At 42.0% G+C, this 17,918-nt stretch overlaps 1 protein-coding gene across 6 annotated transcripts in view; it reads right to left on the bottom strand.

The window, feature by feature from the left end:
* The window catches only part of SLC9A6 (solute carrier family 9 member A6), a 62,978-nt gene that overhangs the window by 22,204 nt on the left and 22,856 nt on the right, over positions 1-17,918 (bottom strand). For all 6 annotated transcript variants that reach the window (XM_053201727.1, XM_053201728.1, XM_053201726.1 and 3 more), the window contains 6 exons: positions 15,217-15,322; positions 10,423-10,569; positions 8,430-8,530; positions 8,036-8,124; positions 5,085-5,198; positions 64-175 (listed from right to left, as the gene is read on the bottom strand). In XM_053201727.1, the coding sequence (XP_053057702.1) occupies positions 64-175; positions 5,085-5,198; positions 8,036-8,124; positions 8,430-8,530; positions 10,423-10,569; positions 15,217-15,322 (669 nt within the window). The remainder of the gene's footprint in view (positions 1-63; positions 176-5,084; positions 5,199-8,035; positions 8,125-8,429; positions 8,531-10,422; positions 10,570-15,216; positions 15,323-17,918) is intronic.

Raw genomic sequence — 17,918 nt, 5'->3', positions numbered from 1 at the left:
GTTGGCATATGTGTGGTGAGTGGCTTCTTGGAGTAGGCTAAGAGAGGGAAAGTTACAACTTACCAGCAAACATCATCATGTGCTGAAAATTTGATCCAATCTTACTTCTTCTACCCAAATTAAGTAAGAGGGACAAGGGGTAAATATTAGCAGCTCTTCCCAAGAAAATAGCAACCTAAAATTAATAGGTTAAGGCAAATTTCTTTTTTACCATTAATGCTATTTACACTACACATTCAAGATGGTGAAAGACCATCTTCAGAAGTTCGGTCTCCAATGGTGGGAGCCAGGTTTCTCACTATTGGAATCGGAGTTCACAGATCAGTCAAGAGGAGGCGGCCAGGATGATGCACGTGATAACGGATTAGAGTTGGAGACATCAGTATGAACTTATGTTTAGCTTAACAGACATACGGATGGTTACATATGTATTTATAGATATACGCACATATAGCAGCTAGCATATACATACATATTTCCTCCCTGTGTTAGCTGAGAGGGCCTAGAAGCCAGGATACCTCAATGGCACTGAATACACTACAGCCCAGATCCTGATATCTAATACCATTCCCCAATAAGAGGAGCCAGGGATCCTTGGAAAAATGGCTGATTCAAGGCTAGGGCAGAAAATATACAAGAAGAGTCTGAAGCATCTTCCCTAGGAAGTAAGGAAGTGTTCAAAGGGTGTCTGGGTGGCTCAGTCGGTTAAGCATCCGACTATTGATCTCAGCTCAGGGCTTGATCTCAGGGTTGTGAGTTCAAGCCCTGTGTTGGGCTCCACGCTGAGTGTGAAGCCTACTTAAAACAAAAAACAAAAAACAAAAAAAACACAAAACTTCGGGGCCCCTGGGTGGCACAGTCGGTTAAGCGTCCGACTCTTGGTTTCAGTTCAGGTCAGGATCTCATGGTTTGTGGGTTTGAGCCCTGCACTGTGCTCTATGCTGACAGTTCAGAGCTTGCTTGGGATTCTCTCTCTCTCCCTCTCTCTCTGCCCCTCTCCTGCTCATGTGCTGTCTCTCAAATTAAATAAACTTAAAAAAATTCAAAGCACATAACGATGGTGGTAAGGGGACAAAGGGACAAAGTACCCACTGAAAGAGTTCCAAATGGCCAAAGCAGGAACAGTTTGGGCAACAAAATTTTAGAAAGTAGTAATGTATCATGACCCAAAGTATAAAATAAATATCATTGAGTCCATCCTGATATAAATGACAAGAAAACAATAAATGGAGGGGGACAGATAAATACCCCATGGAAAGAACTCCTTGAGGAGATGGACTCCATCTAAGCGGTACGATATAGAAAGGGGGAAAATGAGTAACTTTACAGTGGAGTGGCCTGACCAACACTATCTCAATCAAGTGATTAAGGCTGATGCCAACGTTATTAACATGCCTGCAAGTATGTACCTTTGATACAATGCGAGGAGAATGGCACCTTACCTCTGTGACTTCCTCCCAAAGAATGCACAACCCCAGGCTAATCACGGGGGAGATGTCAGACAAATTCTGGTTGGGACACGCCCTGCAAAACATTTTACTGGTAGCCCCTCAAAACTATCAAGGATCATCAAAAACAAGTTTGCAAAACCGTCACGGTCGACCAGAACTTAACAAAGCATGACAACTAAATGAAATGTGGCATCGTGGATGGGATTTTGGACGAGGAAAAGGCCATGAGGGAAAAATTCTGAGAGCCTGAATAAAGTATGAGCTTCAGGTGATGATAATGTGTCAATATTGGTTCACGAACTGTGACAAGTGCACCATGCTAATGTGAGATGTTAATAACAGGGGAACCTGGGCATGGGGTATATGGGAGCTTTCTGTATTATGCTCACAATTTTTCTGTAAATCTAAAACTACTCTAGAGTACAAAGACCATTAAAAATAGCGATTCTGTGGGGTGCCTGGGTGGCTCAGTCAGTTAAGCATCTGACTCCTGGTTTTGGCTCAGGTCATGAGCTCATGGTTTCATGGGTTTGAGCCTGCTTGGGATTCTCTCTCTCCCTATCTGCCTCTCCCCCACTTGTGCAGTGTCTGTCTGTCTGTCTGTCTCTCTCTCTCTCAAAAATAAATAAACTTAAAAAAATAAAAAATAGTGATTCCTTGAAAAAAGAAAACACAAAATAACATGTGGGCCAACATGGCAGTGAGTGCTAGTGTTATCCCCAATATCTATCTTTCCCTTCCTCTCTAGGAGGAGACACTCCTCACTTCCGCCTCCAATTTTCATCTGTGTACACGGGCACCTAGATAAAGAATGTAATTCCCAGCCTCTCTTGTAGGTAAGTGTAACCCAATGGATGTTAAAGTGGAAATGATGTGTACCTATCCTGGGTCACGTCCTTAAAAAGAATCGGCAGACACAGGGCGGAGCCACCTTGGCCCCTAAGAGAAAGGGCAACTCCCCAAGGATGGTTGCAAGGAGGCTGCATGGGTCCCTGATGACTTTGTGAGGTAGAGCTGCCACACCAGTTCAGACTTTTACATGAGAAAGAAAGAAACTTCTACCTTGCTTCCACCTGGGTTAATTTGGGTCACTGTCACATAAAACCAAACCTACCTCCGAACTAACATAGCCAGCAAGAGGACAACTCTCTCCCGGTAAAAGTCAATGTTCATGGTAGGCGTTTGTACCGAGGAACCGGAATTCCTAACAGACTCAGAAACCTATGGAGAATATTTAGCCTCGTTTCTGGAGAAGTATAGTGGATCAAGCCACTTGACTGCTCAAAAAATTCTCAAAGACTGGCAGGATAGGAAGTTATACTGGTCTCATGGGAGTCTTCCAGCTAGGGTTCTTCTCTTATTTATAGGGTTTTCTCTTTTTTTGCCTGAAGTTCGTTCCCAGAAAACGAAAACACTCCAGAATGGCATTTCAGTAAGACCTCACTTTCACAGACATGCTGCTTAAAGTCTTAATTTAAAAAATATTTCTGCTAATCTCTGTTTTTTTAAAATTTTTTCTAAGGTTTATTTATTTTTGAGACAGAGACAGAGCATGAATGGGGGAGGGGCAGAGAGAGAGGGAGACACAGAACCTGAAGCGGGCTCCAGGCTCTGAGCTGTCAGCACAGAGCCCGACGCAGGGCTCGAACTCACGGACCGTGAGATCATGACCTGAGCCGAAGTCGGACGCTTAACCGATTGAGCCACCCAGGCGCCCCTCTGCTAATCTCTTTGGCAGAAACTTCATTCTGAAGTTTTTAAAACTATTTCTTTTGGAAACCACTAATGCAAACATCTCACCCCCAACCACACTCTCTGCTTCCATGTTTGTTTATCTATCCCACTCGGATGGTTCCCCCACCTCCCTGGGACGTCCCACGCAAAGAGTTCTCAACTCTTCCCTCAAACAACCAGTCCAGCCCTCTCTGCTCTTTGCTTCCATTCTCAGCCACATCTTATTAACACTCTTCCCGGGGCGCCCGGGTGGCTCAGCTGGTTAAGTGTCTCGACTCTTGATTCCGGCACAGGTCATGATCTCACAGTTTGTGAGATCGAGCCCTGAGTCGGGCTACATGCTGACAGCACGGAGCCTGCTTGGGATTCTCTCTCTCCCTCTCCCCCACTCACGCTCTCTTTCTCTCTCAAAATAAAAAAAAAAAAAATAAGCTTAAGAAAAAGAAATTAAAAAATAACACTCTTCCCTATACCCTGGATTCATCTGCCCCTCTCTGGGATTTCACTGTAGTCACTGGACTAGACCCCAAACCTGCAAGGACCCATCTCAGTCTTCTTCATGCTGCCAGCCAAGTACTCCTGGACACAATAGTACAACAGGGCAGACTGATTCCACTGTCAGTTACCTATTCCTCAAACCCAAATGGGTCCTTAATACCGCTCAGCAATCCCACAGCATTTCTTTGGTCAATTCACTCGCTCACTCGCTCCCCCACTCTCTACAGCTATTTCCAAATCTCCTCCAAACTCCTATTACCTGTGGAAGACAGCCTCCAAGATGGCTCCCAATGATCCCTGCCTCCTAGTACTCGCCCCTCTGTGTAGTCCCCGCTCACACTGTATCAGCGTCCATCTGTGTGACCAATAGGTGGAAGGGATGATGGTCACTTCCTAGATTAGGTTATAAAAGACACTCTGGCTTCCATCTTGACGCTCTCCCTCTGGGGGAAGCTATGTTGTAAGCTGTCCCATGGAGAAGTCCCTGGAGAAAAACTTAGGCCTCCAGCTAACAGCCATGGGAGTGAGCCTGGAGAGGATCCCCCACCCTCGGTCAAGTCCTGAGAGAGTGCAGTTCCAGCCCAGAGCGAGACAGTAACCTCGCAAGAGATCTTTGTGCCAGAACCCAGCTAGGCTGTTCCCGGATTCCTGACCCTCAGAAACTGTGCGAGGTAATACATATTTGTTGTTTTAAGCTGCTAAATTTTAGGCTAGTTGGTGCTACAACAGAAAACTGATAGGCCACCTGCTCCTACCTCCTTCTCAGCAGGTGCTCCCACCTCCTACTCCACAGATAAAAACAGAAGCCAGCAGACAGGAATGCCATCTTACTTGTGTACGGCAGCCATCTTTACACGCCCTGTCCTCTCCTGGGACAACAGTGGAGCTGTGCCTCCTCCCTCTGGAGGCCAACCCCTCTCCACATGTGTTAGATTCCATTTTCACCTGCTTTCTCCCGAGGCTGGCACTCGCTTTCATGGACTCAGCTTTTCCATTTCGACTGCTGTTTAAAGACAGGGACAGAGACTAAGACAGAAGAAAGCAGCCTCCGTCGGCCTTTGACCCTCCTGCGACCACTGCCTTAGGGAGCAGAGCGCAAACTCTTCCCCAGGACCCACTCTTTCTCTCTCCCCTTCAATGACAGAGGACAGTTGTATTCTGGGGGACTGGCGGGATGGGCGGGGGCTTCCTTCTGTCATTTTGACCTGTATTATCTGTGCACTCAACAACAGCGGAGAGAATGGAATACAGAATAGGAGCAAGAGTCGAAATCCTTATTCGTTTTGCTCAGAGGGAAATTTCATATACTTAAATGTATTCTTATCAACCACCCCTCCAGAAAACAAGCGCAAGCCTCAAGTGAAAACAAGTTTTCAAAATAGAACACATAACAAAGGATACAAATGCACCTACTACAAATGTCGGGTTAAAGACATGGTTCTGGAAGGTGAACAGTGTCAGTCCCATGTAGGAGAAGATGAAATTCTCTGCCAAGAAATTGAGAAGCTCAAACAACTGAAACGAAATTTTAAAAGGTTAGTCCAGTAAGTGCATTAAGTTACGTCATTTGAAAACACGACTATCACTAAGATAATGAAGCAGACCCTTCCCCTAGGTAAAGCCCACGTACATCCCCAAAATATGTGCTTCAGAGGGGAGCAAACGTAGACAGGACATTTCTGGTCCCACGGAGAAAGCCAGAAATGTCGCCTCTGCACGTCCCTCCGTCGGCTTCCTTTGCCCAATCCCCATGTTCAGTCATTCTCCTCTTCCTTCTCCAAACCTTGTGAAGTGTTCTCTGGGGATGTTCCTTGCCATCCCTGCCACTGCCTTCGTCTGTCTTTCTGGCTTTCATCACCGCCCGCCCCTACTGCTGCAAAGGGCCCCTGACTGTGTCCCTGACGCCCCCATCCTGCACCCTCACCCAGGGGGTCTCTCTCAGCATGGCAGTTTGAAGACCCTTCCCTCTTTTAGGCTGGAATATCTAGTTCAAATTCTCTTCTCTTGGCATTGAACGCTTCATGACAAGTCTTGTATCACCTCCTCGTGTGATTTCACTTTTGACGTGGGTCTTAGCCCTCATTTAGGGAGCAGGGGCTTACGCGTTATAGCCACATGCTCTGTCCCCTCCCCTGCTGCCTGCCCACCCCCACCACTTCACACCACGGCCTGTCAAGTGTTACTGACACGATAGGGATTCAAGATTTGCCGACTGAATGAATTCCAGGCCCTCTGTAATCCACATCCTTCGGTCCATCAGAGTTATCTACCACTGCTCTTGAACGTGAGCCCTCTGGCCCACTAAACAGGGTAGTGGTTAAGTAACAACACGGGCCCGGGGGTCAAAATGCCTTGGCTCGAATCCTGCTTTTCCCACTAGCTGGCTGTGTAGCTCCGGGCAAGTTAACCTTTCTAAACCGGAGTTGCCTCATTCTTGAAAAATGGGAATGAAAAATGGAAATAAGTAAGTATATATTTAATTTACTTTAAATGACTTAATATACTATTATTATTAGTTACTCATTTGCTTAATTATCAAGCTAAACTTTTTTAGTTTAATAGCTAAGACAGTTTTTATCACGCGCCTGGTACTATGCTTGCGACTTTTACAAGCATTATCTTGTTTTAATCTCACAACTCCGTGAGCTAGGTATTATGATTATCCTCATTTTGAAGATAATAAAACTGAAGCACAGAGAAGTTATGTAACTTGCCCCTGTCACACAGCCAGCAAGTACTGGAACCAGGATTTGGAACAACACAGAATCTCTGTTTTAATCCACGACACCAAGGGTTGGCAAACTTTTCCTGGGAAGGACCAAAGAGAAAGTAAATATTTGAGGCTGTGCAGGCCACACGGTCCCTGTCACAGTCACTCAATTCTGCCAATGAAGCACAAAAGCAGCCACGGACTACATGTTTAAAAAAAAAAAAAAAGGGTGTGGCAGTGTGCCCAGAAAACTACTAGTGGACACCGAAATCTGGATTTCATATCATTGTCATGTGTCACAAAATCTTCTTCTTCTTTTGATCTGTTTCCAACCACTGGAGAAATGTAAACATCATCCTCAGCTCACAGACCTTACAGGCAGGTCTGGTCATTGACTGCCAACCCCCGGGGCCACACTTCGCTGCTTCCATTCGCTAACGTTACCTACTTTCTGTTTCTACCTTTGCTGGTATTATTTCCCTGTGGGTTTTTTTTCTTATGCTTATGCTTTTTCTAGGCTTTTCTGAATCCTTCCCATCTGTCTAGGTGTACCATTTCTTCTCTGATAGTTTTCCCGCCTCTTCAGGCCTCAAACCCTCTCTCCACTTCTCTGACCTCTTGTAGGACATATCATCTGAAACACAGAATCTAGAAGTTCTATTAATCTGGGATTTTTTTTACTGCTATACAAGCTTCATATCACCAATAAGACTGGAAACTCCTGCCTTGTTGTTTCTGAATTCCCCACCTCATTGTCTAGAAAAAATGCCAAATACCCCAGCTGATTTTCTTCTCTACACTTAATGAAGTGAATGAATTTGTAAAAGGGATTTGTAGCCCCAGTGTATATGCTTGGGGAAGAAAAGTGTAATCTCTTGAGGAGTTAGAAAAAAGCACAGGTTCATATGCTACATTTCTGGCTCCAGAAGAAAGAAAAAAAGAATTAGGGCATTTGCTCCTGCTTTATCAGAGGAGTCCTTTCCTGGGTAATCTCACTGTGTTCTAATCATTTGGGAAAACGGAAAGCTTGGATTTCTCGATATAACCATAATCGGGCATGTTTCTATTCCAGACATTACATAATTGTTCATCCACTCGTTCCATACGCTTCGTAAGACTAGAAAACCCTACGTCTATTTCCTTTAGAACTCCCTTCAGGTACCCTGCACAAATGATCATTCAGTACCACGGGAAACCCAAGCACTGGTGTAGCTGACGTTCCTGGAAACACAGCGGCTGTGAAGTGCCTGAAAGGAAGTCGATCTTCTCTTCTCTGGGGCACCCGGCAGCAGACCCAGTCGGATCAGAAATGAACCTTATTTCTATCACCCGGAGGTACTTCTAGTCAGACCTGAACGAACTTCCAAAACGTTCCTCTTAGGAAAACAAGGAAAGGAAGCTAACTGATCGCTGGAGCCACGATACTAATGGCCCCTCGCTTTTGTGCTGAACTATCTCTACCTTAAGAGCTGCCACCCCTCAACCCCCATCGATTTCCAGAGTCAAAGTGAGAGAAGCTGAAATGAATAGGCACTGTTTGGAACCAACTAAAGATGATTTTTCAGTAACAAAAAAAAAAAAAAAAGACTTCTGTTTTGCTGCAAGGAGGAAAAGTTTATTCACAAACTAAAGTTTGTCTTACCTGTTTAGTTCTATGCTGAGACTCTGTGGACAGATTATTGTACGTGTAATGGGCCTGTGTGATGCCGCAGAACAACACCGCAACCACGCCTATAAAGACAACAAGTTCCAAGTTCACATCAAAGGAGAATTCCCGACTTTCAGAGTGAGGCTTTTACTTCACAGAAGATCATATGCTCAGTGTTGGAATTTCCAGTTGTCACTTACTTTGTTAAGAGGAACCACTTCCGTTAAAAATCTTTTCTTTTTATACCATGAAGTAACTGCGTAAATCCCAACCCTAACGAGTTTGTTCCAATACTAGAAGCTCTGCCCATAGGTAGAAAAAAAAAAAAAAATGACTGCTAAAGTCACTCCCTGTGAACGTTTACAATGAAAAGGGGCAAGGACCCTACCTGTGAAACCCCACGCTTCAGCCAAGAGGAAAGTACTCCAGGACATCAAGAAGAACAAGCCTGTCTCCAACAAATGGAACTCCCGTAATTTGGTGAACTTTGTCACGTAAGACCGTCAAGGTTGATAACAAGATCTCGTGATACAGAAGTGCGACTAGAAAAAAAAAAGTCGAAGCAAGGCAACCACACAAGAAGGGTTCTCCGGTCTAACACAAAAGTCACAGAATAAGGAGGCACCAAAGCGAAGGAACTCTTAAAACGAGCGTCATACCGAGGAGTCAGCAGTCTTTGCTTCCGTGAGGAAGCCGCAGTTTTGTCAATCCGATCATTTTATGGGTATCGCATGCCTTGCCGGAAACCACATCATAAAGGACAGGCAGAGACGGGAGTGACAGAGCAGACACACAACATGCCAGCTCTGATTATAAATCTGCAACCCGAAGCAAGACAGCTTCCGTAATTATAGCGATTTACATTCACTCAGTACATGGCATTTCCATGAGATTTCATGTTCATTTGATCCCCTAGCACCTCTGTGATGCAGAGTAGTCCATGATGAAGCAACCGAGGCACGTCACCCACGTACACTAATCTCAAAAGTATTTTGTTAGTCAAGGGGAGAAGGGCCTGTGTAGGCCTGTGACAAATCTCAGACTGGAGTCTACATTCACTTCAACAACTGTGTACCACAACAAAAAGATTCCTAACAAGATATACTCCCTACCCTCAAGGAGATTGTTAATGGGGCAGTGATACGATCTGTCCTGGCCCCTCCTTCAGAACATCTTACTGTCTCTTTGTGCCTCAGTTCACCTGTAAAAAGCCATAAGACGAGTCCCTTCCAGCGCAAAGCTGAAGTAGAGCAAACTTACAGATCCTTGAAAAAAGTTTTTTTTTTTTTTTAAGATTTTATTTTTGGGGCGCCTGGGCGGCTCAGTTGATTGAGCGTCCGACTGCGGCTCAGGTCACGATCTCACGGTTCGTGAGTTTGAGCCCCGCGTCGGGCTCTGTGCTGACAGCTCGGGACCTGGAGCCCACTTCGGATTCTGTGTCTCCCTCTCTCTCTGCTTCTCCCCTGCTCACACTCTGTCTCTCTCTCAAAAATAAATAAAGATTTAAAAATTTTTTAAAAAGATTTTACTTTTAAGTAGCCTCTACACCCAATGTGGGGCTTGAACTCACAACCCTGAGATCAAGAGTCACACGCTCTACTGACTGAGTCAGCCAGGTGCCCCAAAGAGTATTTGTTTTATATAAAAATATCTTACAGTTCTCGAACTGGAAGCTCTTTAGAGGTCATCTAGTCCCACTCATCTTCCCTGCTGTCCCCACCTGCCACCTTCCTACACTAAAGGTCCGTCCACAGGCGAAATGTCGGTGCTCCTATACAGGAAGCACCAGGAAGGCAGAGGCCACATTTGTCTTGTCCATCTTTGACGCCCAGAGCGTAGCATCTGGCATGCAGGAGGCAATCAGGAAGTGTTTTTTGAATGAACATAAGAATGGCTTGCCCAACATTTCCAGTAGCAGACTGGTGGCAATGCCAAAGACTCTGGAACAGAAGGTTAAAATCGGTTAAGAGCTGAGATGAACTCCCATCTGTCCAAACCCAGGAAGCCTCTTTTGTTCAATAGGCATCGTGGTCGCACATTTCTATTCGTCCTATTCAACAAAAAGCAAATGAAGAGTAGTGCAGAATACTCCGAGGCTCTGTGAAATATATTTACCTTATATCAATTTAGTCTACAATCTTGGAGGGGTCACTGTCTCTAATTAGACTTTTTTAGTGAAAGTTTGAAGGCATGGAGCTGAATGCAAAACGATGAAATTCCTTTATTTATCTATCGGAAAAGATGACTGCCTAACGTTTTCAAGCCAAGTACTTGGTTATAAGGTTAATAATTATAACACAGTGACAATTATGGAATTAGGAGAAACCGTGGAATACAGTATTCAACCACTTTGTTAGGTTAACAAGGAAAATTAATAAAAGGATATTAAAGCTGTCACCACACCAGTAGCGGCACCCATTGCGAAAGATCCACTGAAGATCCCAAGGAAAATCCCAATGGACTTGAACATGGCTGTGACATCAAAGGTGTGGCTGTTGTCTCCGGCTGGCTGGTATGCCACTATTGAGCTACAAAAGAGTGACTGTTTTTACTTCCAGAAGCAGGTTTTACTTTAAAAACATGTAAAAAAAAAATAAAAATAAAAATAAATAAATAAATACATCATCTGGTGTAGCAGAGCTTGAAAGATGAAATTGGGGTCAGGGTGAGGGGTGTGGGGGAGAGGACAAAAACTTTCTATTCGAATTGCCAAAACAAGGACAAAAGGTTACCAAAATGCCCTGTGGTGGATGCAACTAGCAAGAAAACTCCGCTTTTATGTAAATGACATTTTCAGGGGACAGAATGTTTTACGGTCCTCTATATGAAGTTGCACCAAGGCTTTTCCTCCAGCGACAACATCCTGTGCAGCACTATTCTTTCAGGACTCTGTTTAAGACTTACTAGCACTCAGTGCCTACAAGCCCTGACACACTAATGTGAAGAAACTAATGAAAAATTCCACTTATTTCCAGCAGAGGGATAAGAATATAAAGAATACTGCTCAATACTGTTCAGTACTCAACCAGGTCACATTTTGTTTTCCCTGTCGACTTTTAGAATACCAGAATGGGCCCTATGCCTAACATCCATTCACTCACTGAAATGGACTTTTACAGGCAAATGGGCCTGAAAGTCCATCCAAGGAATTTGAATCCACTTGACCGTACTTTTAGCTTGCCCAGCTGGATCTCCACCTCAAACTTCTGAAAGAAAAGTCATTCTGCAAGAAGCTAAGACAGACAATTACAGGAGACACTCTCCATCTTGAACCTACAGTCCAAACCTGGTCTTAAAATGCTTCTTTTTAGAACAGTCGCCCAACAGAAATGGCGGAGAAAATCACTGTTGCCAGCAGGTGTCTGGCGAGAGTACCTACCATTACTAAATCAGTTCTCATCTCAGTTAATTGAGGTCCGAGGGTTTTTATAAAAAGTCTAGACTCAAAGATGTCATATAAGTCATGTCAAAGAGACGAAGGAGAAAAAACACATTCCTAGGAATATATAATGAATTCTCCCTGTGGTTACTGCAGTGTGTGTGTGTGTGTGTGTGTGTGTTTTAAGGTTCAAGGCTGAAAAATGGGCTTGCTACACCATGTATACCAAGTTCTTCTCATGCCTCCGCAGTTAGGTTAAAAAATTATTATTTTAATAAATAAGAAATGGCCTCTAATGTCATGCTATCTTGCCCATACATAAAGGGCCTCACCACCATAAATGAGATTTGACCACACAAGAACAGGAAAATGTAGCAGCTGGCTGGAGAAAAGAATCTTGCTGCTACAATCTTCTTTCTCCCTGGTGACAGCTTTCAAAATGCTGGCTGGAACAAAAAAAAATATCTACGCCATGCCTCCTAAGATTGCTTTCCCTGGATTCGTTCATGTAAACTCAAGACTCACACTAGTCATGATTTTGTTCTTTAATCACTAAAATATACAGGAACACATGAAAGCATGGTGGGCTGAGAACACACGAGAGGGTTATTTTTTCTTGTCAAACACTGGCCTCTGGATTGATATCCTAGCTCATCTCTTCCACAAATATTACTTTATCTTGAGGCAGCCATATTTTTATACTTTAAAATGTTTTAAAATGTTTATTCATTTTGGAGAGAGACACACAGAGAGAGACAGAGTGTGAGCAGGGGAGGGGCAGAGAGAGAGGGAGACACAGAATCCGAAGCAGGCTCCAGGCTCTGAGCTGTCAGCACAGAGCCCGATGCAGGGCTCGAACCCATGAACCGTGAGATCATGACCTGAGCCCAAGTGGGATGCTCAACCGACTGAACCACCCAGGCGCCCCTATAAATACTTTTGTTAATCCTAAAAGTAATACAATGTACAATCGAGGGGGAAAAATCATTCCTTCGTTCTACTGCCCTGACAGAGCTGTCTTATTTGCCTTCTCTATTTCTTTCCCCTCTACTTGTTACATGTGTGCTATTTCATGTTTAGTTGTAATTATAGGGAATATATGGTTTTTAATTCTGCTTCTTCATCCGACAATGACATAAACTATTAGTCTCTCTAACCATGGTTTTTAAGACTTCAAAAATGGTCCAGATGGATGTAACGATTTGTTTAACCATTTCCCCACTGTTAGATATTTAAAAGTTGCTTCTAATATTTTTGCTACTCTAAACAAAAATGTGAAAGAGCATATTTACACTTTTTACAAATTTTGGACTATTTTCTTGTGCTACATTCCTGGACACTACATTACTATACCTGCGGCTCCTTTTACATGTTGTGCAACTTTCAAAGTAGATCTGTTTTTAGAGGGAAATAGGACCACCTCTCTCAATGTTTTACTGGTCACATCCATTGGCCTAGAAATTCTACTTCTTTTTTAAAAAAAATTTTAAAGTTTATTTATCCTGAGTGGGGAAGGGGCAGATAGAATCCCAAGCAGGCTCCACACCATCAGCACAGAGCCTGATGAGGGGCTTGAACTCACAAACTGCAAGATCATGACCCGAGCCAAAACCAAGAGTCAGATACTTAACCGACTGAGCCACCCAGGCGCCCCTAGAAATTCTACTTCTAAAAAATATCCTACAGAAATATCCATAATGATTCATAGAAATTTACACATAAATATGTTCACTGCAGTGCCATTCACAATAATGTATTAGAAAACACCACACATTAATAGGGGATAGGAGAGGTAAATTTGTGGTGTATCCATACAATAGGATAATAGAAGTTATTAATGTAGTAAAATGTCCAAATGAGGAAAGCAAGTTATAGAAGAATATGTTTAGTGCTATGCTTTTGTTTAAAAATTATTAACATATTTATATGCATTTTATTATTCTAAAGGAAAAGTCTGGATGAAAACTTTAATAGTGGTTATTTCTGAGAGCTGAAATTTCAGGAATTTTCTCCATTCTAAGTCAAATACTTTGAAATTTTTGTTACAAACGTATTAATTTTATTATCATAAATAATGACAAAAGATAGAACACAAAAGAGTAGGTGATACTAATTTCAATGTTAACAATGTAAAAGTGATCTTGGTTAGAACACCAGGGTTTCTCAGTCCCGGCACTATTGATATTTGGGGCCAGAGAATTATCTGTTGGGTGGTGAATGCTGTCCCGTGTATTGAAGGATACTGAGCAGCATCCCTGGCCTCCACCCACTAGACGGTTTGGAGTAAAGGCAACTGTTTACAGGGCTAGGTATTTGCTTAGTAGGAGTGGATTGGCAGGATTGAATTCCTCAGAGGTTTAGACTCATTCACCTGTAAACACTTCTAATAACATGCATAGTAATTTCTATAAGTAGATTAAAATATTGCTCATTTCAATAACTGTCCTTAAAAAGTGTATTATTTGGCACTTCTGAAAATTAACAAATGTTTCTGCAATGCTTATGTTAAAGAAGAGAAATACAACTTGAACTACAACGAGAGATTGCTCAATCATCAAATTGGCAAAAATACAAAAGTTTGACAAATATTCTGTTGGTGAAGCTATGAGGAAACAGGCACTCCCATAATTCAATGGTTAAAGTACAAAATGGCATAATCTCTTTGACGGGCGATTTAGCAATGTCTAACAAAAATACAAATGTATTGGGGCGCCTGGGTGGCTCAGTCAGTTGAGCGTCTGACTTTGGCTCAGGTCATAATCTCGCAGTTTGTGAGTTCAAGCCCCGTGTCGAGCTCTGTGCTGACAGCTCAGAGCCTGGAGCCTGCTTCGGATTCTGTGTCTCCTCCTCTCTCTGCCCCTTCCCCACTCATGCTCTGTCTCTCAAAAATAAATAACATTAAAAAAAAATTAAAAAAAAATTACAAATGTATTTACCGTTTAACATGCTAATCTCACTTCTGGAAAGTTATCCCACTAATATACCTCTGTCCGTATAAAACAGGTGAGTTCAAGGTTAATCACTGCAGCATTGCTTGGGATAGCAAAGGACTGAAAACTCTTAAGTTTCCAGCAATAGGAGACTGATTAAATAAACTATAATACAGTTCATAGTATAGTACATAGAATGAGTAAACCCTCTGTATTGATATGGAAAGATCTCCAGGATATAGTTGCATGAGAGAAAGCTAGGTATAGAACATATTTATCCTGCTTTTAAAATAAGAACTAAGAGGCAAATAAAAATATTTATTCATATGTGTATTTGCATTTGTATAAGACACAGGAAGACACACAAGAAATTAATAAAAAAGGTTACATATCAGGGGCTGGGGGGACAGGTGGATGAGAACAGGAGTAAAAATGTGACTTTTCTATGTCACCTCTCTATATGGTTTTGATTTTTGAACCACGTAAATATATTATCTGTTCCAAAATTTAATTTAAAGAGAAACATTCATATTATAATGTTAAAAAAAAGAATAAAAAATTATATACACGCCATAATCACAACTGTGTAAAAATAGCATGGATACAAAACAAAAATAAAAGGCAATGTACCCTGAATCTTTATAGTAACTGTCTTTAGGTGTGAGGAGGACATATCATTTTTTTCTTCCTTTTTCTTCCTGGAATTTTCCATGTTGTCTTTAAGTATGTATTTCTTTAAGAGGAAACAAAAGCCTCATTCTTTCAAATGTCTGCATTCATAATGCACTTTATTCAATAAGTAACTTGTGGTTCCTAGTACCCTGACATTGAATATACAGAATATAGTAAGAAAAAAGAACACTTACGAAGACAGCACTATGGCAACGGCGTCATTGAGGACACTCTCCCCAAAAAGAAGTGCGTAGAGTTCAACATCCACTTGAAGCTCGTGGAATATGGCAAGGACAGTCACTAGCAAGTAGAAAGGGTCACAGGAATATTCAGATATTACAAATATAACATAGTCGTCTCCACACGTGATTATGATGGTTACTTAGAAATTCATCTCTACCTCTTAGGATCCAATCCTAATAAACATTCTCTTATATTAAAGATTAGGTAAGTTCATGTCGATACTTCTCTCTTCCCTAATTGTGTACCTGCAACATCTCCTTTATCTTACAAAGAGCTGAAATTAGCTTGGAGGACTGAGTTGACCTACATGTGTCATGCAAATGCTAATATTCTTGTCTTGTATATTTCTTTTCCATAAAGAATATATACAAAATTTCTTACAGACCAGGCAATCATTAATCTTTGATGAAGAAGGGTATTATGAAAAGCATCTCTTCCTGCAAATTTCCTTTTTTTCTTTGGAGACTTACAACTCATTTCTATTTGACTTGCAAATTTCAAGCACACTGGGTTAGCCAAGACAGTAGGAAGTGAAAGGCACAAGTTTGGTATTGGTTGAGATAAAATTTATGACCAGAGTTATAGCTTCTATATTTAATAAGAAGCCAATGATCAGACGATTACAGCTTGAGAAGATAAAAAAAAAATCCTTCTTCTAGGCAACAATTCTATGAGAATTCTTAGAAAATCAGATGAGACTGAAGTTGCGTTATAACTTTGATTGCTGAGTCACATACAGCTCACTCCCTAGACAAACCCGAGCACACATGAAAGAATATTATAACCAGAGATGGGATAGCTCTTTCAAATGCCAACCAACAAAACAGGAAACTTCCATTTTAAAAGATGTAGTTTCTACTGCAAAGCATTTCATCTGGAATATATGGAGATAAAAGTTTACCAAGCGGAGGAGAAAAGGAGGGCAAAAGCAGTGCTGAAGAATTTTGAGAAGAGGTTTTACAGCTCACCCTTCTAACAAGTATACAATTATAAAATAACAGAATTATTATAGGGGCAAATGCCTATATAACTCAGAAGAGATGTAACTGTCCAACTTAATATAAGCAAAACAGTTTCGCTAGAGCCATTCTGGCAATATTTTGTAACCAAAACAAAACCGGAAGACTGAAGTAACGTAGCTAGTCCAATTGACTCAGATTTCTCATAGACATTGCAGTCGAGGACCTTGCTTCCAAGCAAAAGGACCCAGAAAAGAGAGACCACTGGCTCCTTGCAAAAACCATCCTATTTTCACACTGATAATGCGTGCAGCTCTAAACAGTAAGGTGGCAGCCTTTATTGTCTTTAAGGGAGCAATTTGATTTTCAGTTTTAAAAATGTTAAACTACACAAACGCCTCTCTAAAATGCCCTCTGAGCTTTATAAGATCATCTCATATAGAGAACATATTTTCCTACTTCCTGTAATATAATTCCCTGTGTTATCAGTTAACACAGGAATTCAGAGTTAACCTTAAGATCATACCTTGAATTGTACTGGATGACAATTAAAGTAGATCAGTAAATGAACAAGGGCAAAAAGTAAAACAGAACAAACCTCTGCCAAGGTTCTAAAGCCTAGTAAAAGAAACCCTGCATCCTGAGTTCAAAAACTGCAGTCTACGTTCCCATTGCTACGTCTTCAGCCTGCATATTCTCTAAATTTTTAATATTTATTTTTGAGAGACAGAGTGTGAGCGGGGGATGGGGGGAGAGGGAAACACAGAATCCGTTGCAGGCTCCAGGCTCTGAACCGTCAGCACAGAGCCCAACGCCAAGCTCGAACTCACAAACCGTAAGATCATGACCTGAGCCAAAGTCGGACGCTTAACCAACTGAGACACCCAGGTGCCCCCAGTGTGCATATTCTCTAGATTCCTAATGTGAATGTAGCTGTGAGGCTCACCAGTACTGTATCACAAAAGCTACAAACTAACTCTATAGAATTACATTCATTCTCCAGCTGTGCTCATATCAAAACTATTTCATAGCTGTAAAACCAATCCTTTAATGTACAGTAAGGCCCACCAATGATGCCAAATCACGCTTATAGAGGCACAACTGCCTTCTTTTTTAATACACATTCATAAATATTTTTATTTTTTCATTTTAGAGAGATAGAGCAAGTGTGCAAGTGGGAGAGAGGGGCGGAGGGAGGGAGGGAGGGAGAGGGAGAGGGAGAGGGAGAGGGAGAGAGAGAGAGAGAATATCTCGAGCAGGCTCCATGGTCAGCATGGAGCCCAATGTAGGGCTCAATCCCATGACTCTAGGATCATGAGCTGAGCTGAAATCAAGAGTAGGGCCCTCAACTGACTAAACTACCCAGGTACCCCACACAACTGCCTTCTAACAATCATTTAAAAACTGTTTTTCTTACTCTTAAATGCAGATAGTTGAATATAAACATTATATTTTTAAGGAAATGGTTTCCAGAAGCTTGAAAGAATATACTATTATTACCCATTTTAACTAATCTAGTTCATAGTCACCAAATACCCAATTACTAAAGATAGAACCAACCTGAATTTCTGAAGCAAAGGCCTTAGAGCCCTCATCTAAATAGCATCAAACTGTGGACCACTAATGAGCAAAAGTAATAAAATAAAATAAAAACAAAATGTATGTTTAAGCCAAAAGGGCCCATACATTTTGTT

Source organism: Acinonyx jubatus, chromosome X, assembly GCF_027475565.1.
Source record: "Acinonyx jubatus isolate Ajub_Pintada_27869175 chromosome X, VMU_Ajub_asm_v1.0, whole genome shotgun sequence".
NCBI lineage: Eukaryota > Metazoa > Chordata > Mammalia > Carnivora > Felidae > Acinonyx > Acinonyx jubatus.
The sequence above is the reverse complement of the archived record's forward strand: the minus strand, read 5'-3'. Positions and strand labels throughout refer to the sequence as shown.